The following is a 12,181-nucleotide window of genomic DNA, read 5'->3' as shown; positions in this document are numbered from 1 at the left end:
TCCAAAATCATTCTGAAAACAATTAATTTTCAGAACAATAATTAAAATAGATCTAATAATTGTTAGTAGAAATAATTAAAATAGTCTTACTTATAAGAATGCACTATATTTCAAATATATTTTTAAATATAAAAGCTCTTCAAGTGCACCAATGTCCATAATAGAAAAGTTAAGATCCACACTTCTGTCCATACGGAGTGTCTAGATGTGATACATTTCAAATCAGTCAACGTGGTAGTGACAAAAGACCTGCTTCGTGCGATGGCTCAGCCTAATTGAACAGATATAATTACAATCTCTTAATATTCATGTGGACCAAGTAGCATGTCATCACTCTTCTATGTACATGACTATGAGAGTTCTGCACTTCTGTCCATCCTATAATCTTAGCACTGATTTCCATAAATATCTAAGGGTCTTCAAAGAGATTTCTCCAAAATGTTCCAGAGCAAGTTTCATGAGCTGTTCAACTGGACCCGGCCAGCAGCTTCCAGTTAAGACTTCATTTGGGATGACTTGTTGAGGGAAAATCCACCCCCAGTAAAACGAGGGCCAGTCGGTCTGGCCACCGAGAAGGTGTGGTCCACAGATACTCTGTCTTTGTTTCTGTAAAAGAGGAGAGGAAAGGTGACCTCTTGAACATCTTTTTTTTTCTCTAAAGTTTGGTGTTCTCTAAGTTAATAGGGGGAGTTAGCCGCTGAAAACTGCTTTATTAAAGCTTCCATTTTTAGACATGGTTGTTTAAAATCTAATTAGGCATTTGCTGATAACATGTAGAAATGGGGAAAGACACAATTAAATGGGCCCTCCTACTGTTGATCTAACTATGGACAGAAGACCTCATTATAACTCAAGCATTATGGACTTTAGGCTTCTGACCTGCAATCATTTTCCTGTTCTATAAAACACTGGTTTAGTTCCAAAGATCAGTCAGAAGACTCTTTCTCTTGGCTCAGTTATAATAATTAATTCATCATTTATCAATTTTTAAATTCCAAAGTGGCAGTACAAACATAAATATTTACCACACAAACATGCACACGAATGTATCTTCATCAAACTTGGACATTTACAAGGCAAATATTCTTGTAACTTTACACAGGCAGCAGTTAGTACTAAAAAGAGTTTAAGATACAAGAAAAGCTGGGAAAGGTAAGGTAGTACATTTGGCAATAAAGGGAGTTCTCCTCTGGAATCTGCAATGTATTAATGTCTTTAGCGCTCCCTTAAATACACACACACACACACACACACACACAACATGTACACACATATTCAGGTTTCCTGTCGAGGTGCCTTAAATTTATGCAAATTACCTGTTGTGTAATTAGGGGTCTTATGGATATCAACTTTGGAATCCCTTTTTTCAAATAAAAATTAAGCAACTAGTAAGACCAAAAGTAATTAGATTTGACAACTAGGGATGGTTTACCTTAGTGGAATAAATCCACACTTTTGAAAAAAAAATATGACAGGTTCTTCAGACTCTAGACCTTCCCGTGGGGACAGGGTAGGGGAGTCAGGGGCAGGTGGGTGGGGTATAGATCAGGGACCAAAGCATGATTAAACAAATATTTGAAAAAACACCAAAGAAGGCAAAACGGTACAATGATTACGTTATTTTATAAAGTGCATATGTGGGGAGAACATCCACACAGGTTATTTTAAATTATTCCATTTGGAAAGAACCTGTAGAGGATTGCTTTATCAACCCAGCTATCTCTTACCAGAACTGACTTCATTATTATTTTTAAAAATCCTCCATAAATAGAACAAAAGACTTAGCCTTGAGTGGATCCAGCAAAGAGGATTCCTTCGAGCACTGTGGCAACTGACTTCCTCCCGACTGTTGTCACGTACAGGCTGTGCTCCCCACTCCCCCTGCCCTCTCTTGCCTTAAATAACCCAATCTTTCCTCCCTGAAGGAACTTTCGCTGAAGGCTTCCAGCTTGGCCTATACTGACTGATGGGAATAATATCTCTTTTGTAGCATCCTTTTCATGCATTTCCACACCATTGTAATGACTCCGGTCAGCTGTCCTCCTCCCCATCTAACCATCTCAGCACTTCGGTTTTTGCCTTGGCTTATTTTCCTTCAGCCCCTTTAATAGTTTTTGCACTTCTCCTATGAACTTGTTTCTCTGTCTACCTCCCGTTTATGGATCCCCAACTAAATGGAACCACCAATGACACTCTAACCAGGTCAGAGCAGCTACAAATGATGAGCATTTAAGGGCAAGGAGAAGACAGACAGGAAAGGCAAAGATGTCAGAGCAGCGCTATCTCATAGAACTTTCCGTGGTGATGGAGAAGCTGTGTATCTAGGCAGTGTCCACTAGCCACATGTGACTATTAAGCAGTGGAAATGTAATGCATCTACGGAACTGAATTTTTAATTTGGTTTCATTGTAATTCCTTTAGATTCAAATAGCTACAGGTGGCATCGCGCAGTGCAGGTCCAGTGAATGGGCAGGTGGGGAGGGCTGAGCTCTCAGAGGGGTGCCCTCTCACTGGCTCAGCATGCTCTCTGTGTCCAAAAAACTGTGGGAGAGGGGGATCCATGAGGTCGAAGGAGACTAGGCCAAACCCCAGGGAAGTTAATCCGCTCTAGAAAGATAATTAAATGGTTAGCCAAGCTAGCTGTTTGCGGCCATGTAAATTATACCACTGGTCTCCAAAATGTATTGTACGTAAACTAGAACAGTGGTCCTCAACCTTTTTGGCACCAGGGACCAGTTTTTCAGCCCGGGTGGGGAAGCAGGGAGTGAGGGGAGCGAAAAGGAGGCGGAGCTCAGGTGAGCTTTGCTGTTGGCTGGGTCAGCTACAGGCCGTGGACCAGGTACCAGACTGCAGCCCAAGGGTTGGGGACCTCTGATCCAGAAGATGAGAAAGATGACCCACCGGGGAGCAAAAAGATGAGAATAGTTCTATTTATATTGTATCTTTAAACATTAAAAATCTCATTTTACTCATAATTAGTCACAAAGTAACACTATTATTGGCATAGAGTTTATAAATCAAAATATATTGAAAGTAAAAAATATTATAAAATAAAAATTTTATTTAAAAACTATATCCATATATACTGCGGGGGGGGGGGGCTGCAAGTTCAAAAATGTTATACTGGTTAGGGTGCGCAATTAAAAAGTTTGAAGGCCACTGAGCTAGACACATGCCTCGTGTGGAAACCATGTTAACACTTTATAAGTGTGACGTTCCGTGTCCTAAAAGAAAACTACAGTGTTCTCACTCCAGCATTCATTCATTCACACAGTTAATGTCTGCAGTTCTCAAACCTTAGTGTGCACGGAAATGACCTCTGGGGTGATTAAACTGCAGGTTTCTGAGGTCCCTCCAGAGGCTGCTGAATCCAAATATCTAGAAATAGGGCATGGGGGTCTGGCGTTTAAAAAGTCTCACCAGGGATTCTGAATCAGGTGGTTGCTAGACCCACACATTAAGACAGACTCACCTCAACTAGCTATAATTCTTAGCATATTCTATTTTACCAAGCAACTGACACTGAAAGGTAGAGTAGGGGAACACTCTGATTTATAAGAAGGGTAAATTTGTACTGGCAAATGGATTTGCATCCACTTTCTTTAACTAGCTGTTTCCCACTCATGAATCATAGGCAGATGCACTCAAACCCTCGTTCACCGTGTCCCTGAAATGCCAATGTGAAAGAAATACCAAATTCGACTTGCAACCCTAATGTGAGCCACAGTAGAATGAACTAGACAATTTGAGCAACGCCACACGGCCAAACCAAGGTTCAAACTACGAATCTGGGTTTGCTGTCTCACCCTCAGGTTACGCAAATAATGATCACAAGGTGAAGACAACATTTACTCGTTGACACGTGGGCATTCAAAATGCAAACGCTGGCCTGACATCCGCATTCTCGTCTCCTAGAAGAATGAGAGCTCATGTTGACGCCCCAGAGCAGATACGGAAGTCTGCTGCTAGACACAGACATGGCTCAGACAGAGTTCCCCTAAATCACAGGTGAAAATTTTTCATGAACTGCTCATAATTCGAGTGCTTCGCCTGTATTACAGAGAGGACAGCTTTACCACACCCAGGCCCAGACCCCTTGGCAGAACTGCCTGTGGTTTTCAATGTGAACAGACTTCAGCCAGTACAAGGCTGAGTGTGAAGCTCATTTGCAAACATGGTTATAGGGGGATTATCTCCAAACTGTGTGAACAGTGTGGGCGGGGGAGAATATCACACTATGTTTCCTCTGCTCCACACTAGGTACACCAATGAGCAGACATTAATGGACCCCTGTTAGGGTCCTAAGAAGAGGCCCCAGTATCGGCTGAGATACTGATCTTGCTCTGATACATACGCAGTGAGAGACCTGTAGAATGCCAGTTGTTCCCCCTGTGACTTAGTTTACCCCAGTGAAACCTGCACCTCTGTGACTGTACCCCAAATATTTTCTCATCAGCAGGCAATAGGCACAACAAAATTAGAACATTTATCGAATTCTTACTTCTGAATGTATTCTTTACGCTTCTGAGCAAGGTATTTCTTCTTTAAATTCATTAGTTCATTACTAAGTTTCCTCAGCTCATACTTATATTCTTCGCTCTGTGTTTCATACATATTCAATTCTGAAGACAAAACCTAGCGTGGTGAGTAAAACAGAAGATATGCAGTTAAACAAGACACTTTTTTATGAAAATCCTTTTAGCCGGCTGCCGTCTCCCTCCGTGGAACGGAGACGTACAAAACCAAGTCCAGTTTAACAGTGAACCCGCATGCTTCCTCCAGTCCCAGGCGGAGGGCTGAAGACTCGAAACCAGGGGAAACGCAAATGAAACCTCGTTCACCTGCTTCAAGAGGGGAGCTGTCGGGCAACATCCAACAGGCTCACACGTAAATGGTGTAACATGTTTCAAGGAATACTACAAGGAGAGACTGAAAAACTCCCAGACTTACAGTATAATTTGCCTTTAACACCTTTTTCAAAAAGCTTTCAAGAAAACAATCACTAGGGAGTGTGATTCATCTGAGGATTATGGTAAATATATATATATTATACACACACGTGTATATATATTATCCTGCCACTACCATACTAAATATATATATATAGTTCCAGATATGTATTATCTGGAATATATAGTTATATAAGTATATATACAATTATATATACACATATATATATACTTGTGTGTGTGTGTGTGTGTGTGTGTGTGTATAAAATCCAGATATATATCTATCTGGAATTATCCTGCCACCACCACACTAAGTAGGAATTCAATTTATGTGTTTTCTGCTAACCACCTGTCACCTCTTTATTGTGTTCTTCGAGACTATTCACAGGTTCTCACTTCATCCCAGGGCTGGGACACCTTCCTGCAAGACTCAGGGAGCTGTCACATGTGCGTGGGAGAGTCTAATCCACGTGAGGGGCTGTGACAGGGAGCCTGATTATCCGCCTCTTCCTAAAATCGCGGTGTTCAGTGGATGCTGCTGGTCTCAAGCTGGGCAACAGGAGTGGACATTTGCTCGTCTGAGTGGAAAGTGGAAGACATGCCAGAGCTGGGGCACTCCCCACAGAAACTAAGGGGAGGAGAGAAAGGCTATTGTTCTCAGGGGCATGCAAGAGACTCGAATTTGTCTTTCCTCTCACTCACTGTTCTAAAAACTTGTATGAAAGGGGGATTTTTGTCTTCTGAGTGCTGATTTGCTCCTGAACCCTCTCCCATGATTCCTGTGAAAATGATTCTGACTGTGTTATCACGAGCTAATGCATATGATTTTCATGTTGGAATAAAACCTGCCTTCACAGTTAAATTCTAAGGAGAAAAGACCTTCTTTCCAAACAGTGAATGTGGAATTTCCTTTCTTAAAGAAAGTCCAGGTAAAGAGGACACACTGGCCAAGAGGCTCAATACAGTCCACATCAGGTCCTCTTCCACCAATGGTTACATGTCATTCAGGGCAAAAAATCTGGATTTCCTGAAATAAAGGGCTAAAGCGAGGAGAGGCTCTTGTGAACCACTGGACGCAATCCAGTGCTAAGTGCGGCTATCTGACAATAGTGCAAAGACCACCGTCCTTCTCTATTCTACACCCATCCCTGAGAAAATAAACTTTTCTTTTGTTCAAAATACTCTACTGTTTAAAAGCATGACAATAATCAGAAGGTTATGCCTCATGAAAAGTCAAGTTACATTTCAGGATTATCATATGAAATGAATACTTAAAGTGATAAGTTGAAAATTAACGTTGCAATTAGACTTCCATTTCATCTGCCTTTTTCACAAAATGGATGCAAATTTGCAATGCCCTATTTGTCAAGGATCAGTACTATATTAGTAGCATGGCATCTATTTTACCCCAGGCAGAAAGGCAATAGTTATTACCCTGCAGTGTGCAGGTAAGCAGCAGAATTCAGCTGACATGTGCTACATCGTGTGCCTGTGTATATATAAGATTTCCCTGACATGCCAAGAATATCGAAGTAGTTACCTAGGATGAAAACCTCAAAATACAAAGGGATTGCCCCATTTTTCCCTTTTTTAATATTTTATTGATTATGCTATTACAGTTGTCCCAATGTGCCCCCTTTGCCACCCCCCACAAAGCATCCCCCACTCCCTCTAGCAACCCCCCCCCCGCCCTTAGTTCATGTTCATGGGTCATGCGTATTAAGTTCTTTGGCTACTCCATTTACTATACTGTTCTTAACATCCCCCTGCCTATTCTGTTACTACCAATTTTATTTCTTAATCCCTGAACCTTCCCCCCATTCTCCCCCTCCCTGTCCCACCTGGTAAGTATCCAAATGATCTCCATATCTATGATTCTGTTTCTGTTCTGCTTGGGTTTTTTCAGTTTGTTTTTTAGGTTCAGTTGTTGATAGTTGTGAATTTGTTGCCATTTTAATGTTCATAGTTTTGATCTTCTTTTTCTTAAATAAGACCCTTTAACATTTTATCTAATAAAGGCTTGGTGATGACAAACTCCTTTAGCTTTATCTTGTCCAGGAAGCACTTTATCTGCCCTTTGATTCTAAATGCTAGCTTTGCTGGATAAAGTAATCTAGGCTGTAGGTCCTTGCTTTTCATCACTTTGAATAGTTCTTGCCAGTCCCTTTTGGCCTGCAAAGTTTCTTCTGAGAAATCAGCTCAGTCTTATGGGAACTCCTTTGTAGGTAACTCTCTTCTTTTCTCTTGCTGCTTTTAAGATTCTCTTTATCTTTAACCTTTGGCATTTTAATTATGATATGTCTTGGAGTGGGCCTCTTTACATCTGTCTTATTTGGGACTCTCTGTTCTTCCTGCACTTGCATGTCTATTTCCTTCACCAAATTAGGGAAGTTTTCTTTCATTATTTTTTTCAAATAAGTTTTCATTTTTTTTCTCTTCTCCTTCTGGCACCCCTGTGATTCAAATGTTGGTACATTTGAAATTGTCCCAGAGACTCCTTACCCTATCTTCACTTTTTTGGATTCCTTTTTCTTCTTGCTGTTCTGATTGAATGTTTTTTTCTTCCTCTGTTCCAAATCATTGATTTGGGTTTTGGCTTCATCCACCCCATGTTGATTCCCTGTAAATTTTTCTTTATTCCAATTAGTGTAACTTTCATTTCCAATTGGATCATTTTTATGTTGTTGAAGTACCCACTGAGTTTCTAGAGCATCCTAATAACCAGTGCTTTGAAATCTGCATCTGATAGACTGCTTATCTCCATTTTGTTTAGTTCTTTTCCTGGAGTTTTGCTCTGTTCTCTCATTTGAACCATACTTCTTTGTCTCCTCATTTTGGCAGCCTCCCTGCGTTTGTTTCTATGTATTAGGTAGAGCTGCTTTGACTCCCTGTCTTAGTAGCATGGCCTAATGTAGAAAAGCTACTCTTAACCACTTGGGTGGGCCCCTTAAGTTGGATAGGGTGAAGCCTTGGGTAATCACCAGGGTGGGGCAATCTGTGTGAACCAGATTAATGGAGTCTCAGATATGGTGCTGCCGCACTATGGCTGTGTGTGTGGCAGGGCTCAGGAAAGGAACAATGGCCACTGCCCATCCTCTGGAGTTTTGTCTGGGAGGAAGCTCTGCCCCGGCTCTTGTCCTGATGCCAGACACTTCAGTTCCTCCCTGTATGCCACTGGTGCCCATCAGGCTGCTGCCCTGATGCTGGAGCCCAGAGTGAGTGAGTCTGTGTAAGCCCATTGTGGGCCCTTTAAGAGGAGATGCCTGAGAATCCCACAGTTCCTTCAACAGGCCCAATCCCCACTGGTTTTACAGTCAGAAGTTATGGGGACCTATCCTATGGGACTGGAACCCTGGGCTGAGTGCGCTGGTGTGGGGCTGGGATCTCTCACTCCCAAGATACCCCTCCAAATTTTCATCTACTACATAAGGGTGTGGGACCAACCTCTTCCACACCTCCACATCTCTGCCCCTCCTACGCATCTGAATGAATGTGACTAATTCCTTGGCTGTCAGACTTCCATACAGCTCCATTTTCTGATAGTTCTGAGTGATAGTTGTTTTGTGGTTTACTTGTAATTTTTGCTCAGAATACACAGTTTTTAAAGAAAACTTTTAAAAGGCACATGTAATAGTAAAACATTCCATCAGCCCAATTGAGGTTCCTATGTCACTTAGAAAAGAATTTATGCTAAGAGGATTCCTGCATGGTTTTATTCCCCTCTCATGGCAATTTATTTGATAGATGGTCATGAAGCAAGGCCCTGGGGGCTGGGAAGTAGCTGGTGCTTTGTGTACATTTATTTCAGGCAGAATGGAAGAGTAGTAACCTGCTTTGGCACAGTGGTCTCCTTCAGTGGACAATGGTGTTAACATGTTTCCTCTGTCCTTCCTGACATTCAGGTCCTCTAAATCATCTTGAGATTATCTATACAAACCCTACCCCACCTCAAATTTCCACTCCATTGCCATCAATGTCTCCACAACTCTTTCCTCACTTGCTCACTTCCCTTTTTGGGAAATGGAGAATTGGGGTTGGGCGAGGTCTGCTAGTCTAGGAGCAGAGGGGTAGCTCTGAGGCTTGTCCTGCTCCTCCTGGGACTAAAGTGCTAAAAAGGCTGACCTCGGTGGAGTTGGCATTTGGGAAACTGGCTCCTAGGGCTGAGGCAGCGGACTTGCTCTGGTGTGTTCCCGAGTTTGGCCAGGAAAGAGCAGAGGCTACTTACTTTAATCTGCTTGGACTTTTCCTGCAGCGTCTGGCGGTAGATCTGTAGCTGCTCTGCAGCCTCGGGTCCAGGCTGCCGGGCCAGCGTGAGCTTTAGTTCCACATACAGTTTCTCCTTTTCCTGGTGGAGAGCACAACCACAGGTGGAGATTAACAGGCCCAGCAAGACAAGGAGTGCCTCTAGCAGTATGGTTCAGGACCATCCTAAGCTACTTCACAGCTCCATGCTGATTACATTCATGCATAGACTCATTAAATCATGCATCACACCAACCCTGATCAAAGGGCTAGGATATGCCCAGCATTTGAATACCAATAATAAGGCAGATAAGGAAGAGAAAGTCCATTTCTACCTAAACTTATGATCACAAGACTGAGAGACAAGAGCAGCGATAAAAGATCTCAACAAAGTGTTCTATAAAGGCAAGGAGTGACTAATTCTGGTTGCAAGAGTTGGGGGAGATTTCACAAAAATGGTACTTAAATGCTCACTTGAATAATGAGTAGGAGTTTCCCCCAGGCAGAGAGAGAAAGGAGGAGCTTTGTAGGCCAAGGTTCAGCAGCAGGGTAGGGGAGTGGCGAGTCCAGTTCAACAGGTGCACAGGGCAGGAGGAGGGAGAAGCAGAGAAACCAGGCTGGGCTCATTGGTTGGAACTAGATAGTGTGTGTCACATAGGATGCAGTTTTGAGACCACATCCTTTTTGCAATTAGGAGCCAAGGATGAGCCATGTCTGAGGTCATCTTCAGAGGAATAACTCGAGCAACAAAGCAGAGAACAGAATGAGAAGGCTGCTCAGGGCCCAGTACAAGCCAGATGGAAAAGCTGGACCTACAACAGGTAGTTAGGATGGAAGGTAGATAGGTGTGAAGACCTTTCTGAGGTAGAATCAGTGGGGTTTATTACATGATCTGACAAGTACAGAAGGGAGGAGCAAAAGCCAAGATGACTCCAAAGTTTCCAACATGGGCATGTGGGGGCTGGAGGGTGATGGAGATGGAGACAGGGAGGATAGGGGAGGTGACAGTGTTGAGGGAAGGGAGCTGTCACTGTATCCTCTCCTGATAATCAGTGGGTTTGGGACATGTTGAGCTCGGGGCCCTGTAAGATATCCAGAAGAGGAATTGAAAATGTGGTCCCAGAGTTGAGAACTGAGGAGCAAGTTGGAGCTAACAGTGGGTTCTGGCTAGAGCCATAGAGTGGATTCATCAGCCAGGAATGGCTTACAGGGTGAGCCAGGACAACCAGATCTGGGGGAGAGCCAGCATATATGGGGTGGGAAAGTAAGTAAGATCCAGAGAAAGAAAATAAAGGAGAGTAATTGAATGTCCCCCAAACCAAGAAAAGGCAGACATCTGAAAAGGAAGGAATGATCTGAGAGGTCAGTGACACCAAATGGGGTAAAGAGAAGAGACGAGAGGGGGACTGAAACGGCCTCTGGGGTGGACTCTTAGGACAGCACCACTGACCTTGTTCAGAAGGTTACAGTAACATTTTGGGAGTGAAAGTCACAGAGGCTGAAGAACAAATCAAAAGTAGAAAGTAAAGAAAATGAGTCTTTTAAGAAATGTGACATGGGAAGAAAAGAGATCTGGAAATGGTTTGAGGGAATAGGTAAAAAGAAAAAAAAAAAAAAGTCCAGGAATACTAGAACATGCAAATGTGTAGACTTAAAAGAAAGAACTTCCTAGGAACTCAAAGCAAACCTCAATTTGGTAACTTAATTTAACCAATAAACAATATAGAATTCCCATTTGTACCCTAAAGTTTAATTGCTTATAACATGCTTTCAGATCTTTGAACTAAAGATACTATATACAAGCAACGATTTATTTCTAAGGCATTTCAATTCTAGATTCCCTCTCGTCTAAATTGCCCTAATTTGAACAAACACTGATTAAAAAAAAAACAACAACTAGTGTCTAGTCTCTACTCATTTGTCTCTGTATATATTATTTTCTTAAGATAATTATATTAAATGAACAAAATATAAATAAAACCCTCTCATTAAATGAAACATCCAGTCAAATGGAAATGATTTTTTACCTAGAGTTAAGTTTTCTTAACATTGTCATCAAATAATCTATTTTGCCAAAGAACATAAAAGTCTTTTTTAAAAATAGGTAAGAGGAAATTCATTAACTAGTCATTGTTACCATTCATCTCAGTTTTTTCTTTTTCCTGGCCAAATTATAGTAGCTTCGTTATAAATAACATGTCTCTGTTTTCAAAAGAGTGTAGACAACTTAAAAATTACACGGATGGAATACACTTCTGGACAAACACACTCATCAACACAATACCCACCATTTAAGAAATAATTCCAGAAATGACAAGGAAATCCAAAAGCCCACACAAAAGAGGAAAATAACCAGTGAAATTACAAAGTGGTGACTTTCCTTTGCTGTACAGCACCCCCATCACACTGTACAATACAATCTTCCCAGTAAATGGATGCAGTGAGCAATGAGACAGACATCAGAGGTGAGTTTACTCCTATAACCACTTAATGCCTGCTCTGTTGGAAAAATAAAATGTCTGGCAAGGCTTCAAGATTCAATTTGGAAAGGGTAGTAAGTATGTGGAGAAGCCCATGAAATGGTTTTGTCCATTTCTTTCAGCTCACCTTTCTCTAGACTAGAATACAGGCAGATTTGAAGGTAAAGAACCCGGCAGTGATGAGGAGGAAGCAATCAGGTCTGGGATAGAATAATGCCTTAAACCAGAAAGACCATCTTACTCCAAGAACCTCCAAATGTTCCACAGACCTAATTGTTTTCAATTGTTCCTAGTAGGGAGGGAGGAAAGAGACTTGGAAGAAAACACAGAAGAAGCAAATACTGTTTCCTCACCTCATAGGTGAGAATACCAAGGTCAACAGGAATGAATGGTGTGTTCAGAATCCCTTGACAAGTCAAAAACTTCATCATGAGACACTTGAGAATCACTTTCCCCATGCAACACCTCCTCTGGGGCTTGAAAACATGTTATAACCCTAAAAGAACCTAG

At 41.9% G+C, this 12,181-nt stretch overlaps 1 protein-coding gene across 1 annotated transcript in view; it reads right to left on the bottom strand.

Annotated features, from left to right (window-relative positions):
- Positions 1 to 326: 326 nt before the first annotated feature.
- The window catches only part of CFAP58 (cilia and flagella associated protein 58), a 105,603-nt gene continuing 93,748 nt past the window's right edge, over positions 327 to 12,181 (bottom strand). Inside the window, exons 16-18 of the mRNA XM_045854520.1 lie at positions 9,175 to 9,294; positions 4,502 to 4,635; positions 327 to 606 (exon numbers count right to left, since the gene is read on the bottom strand). Of these exons, the coding sequence (XP_045710476.1) occupies positions 495 to 606; positions 4,502 to 4,635; positions 9,175 to 9,294 (366 nt within the window). The 3' untranslated portion in view covers positions 327 to 494. The remainder of the gene's footprint in view (positions 607 to 4,501; positions 4,636 to 9,174; positions 9,295 to 12,181) is intronic.

Source organism: Phyllostomus hastatus, unplaced genomic scaffold (genome assembly GCF_019186645.2).
Source record: "Phyllostomus hastatus isolate PE091 unplaced genomic scaffold, TTU_PhHast_1.1 phas_scaffold_1066, whole genome shotgun sequence".
Taxonomy (NCBI): domain Eukaryota; kingdom Metazoa; phylum Chordata; class Mammalia; order Chiroptera; family Phyllostomidae; genus Phyllostomus; species Phyllostomus hastatus.
Note: the sequence above shows the minus strand (reverse complement) of the source record. Positions and strands in the feature narration are given on the sequence as shown.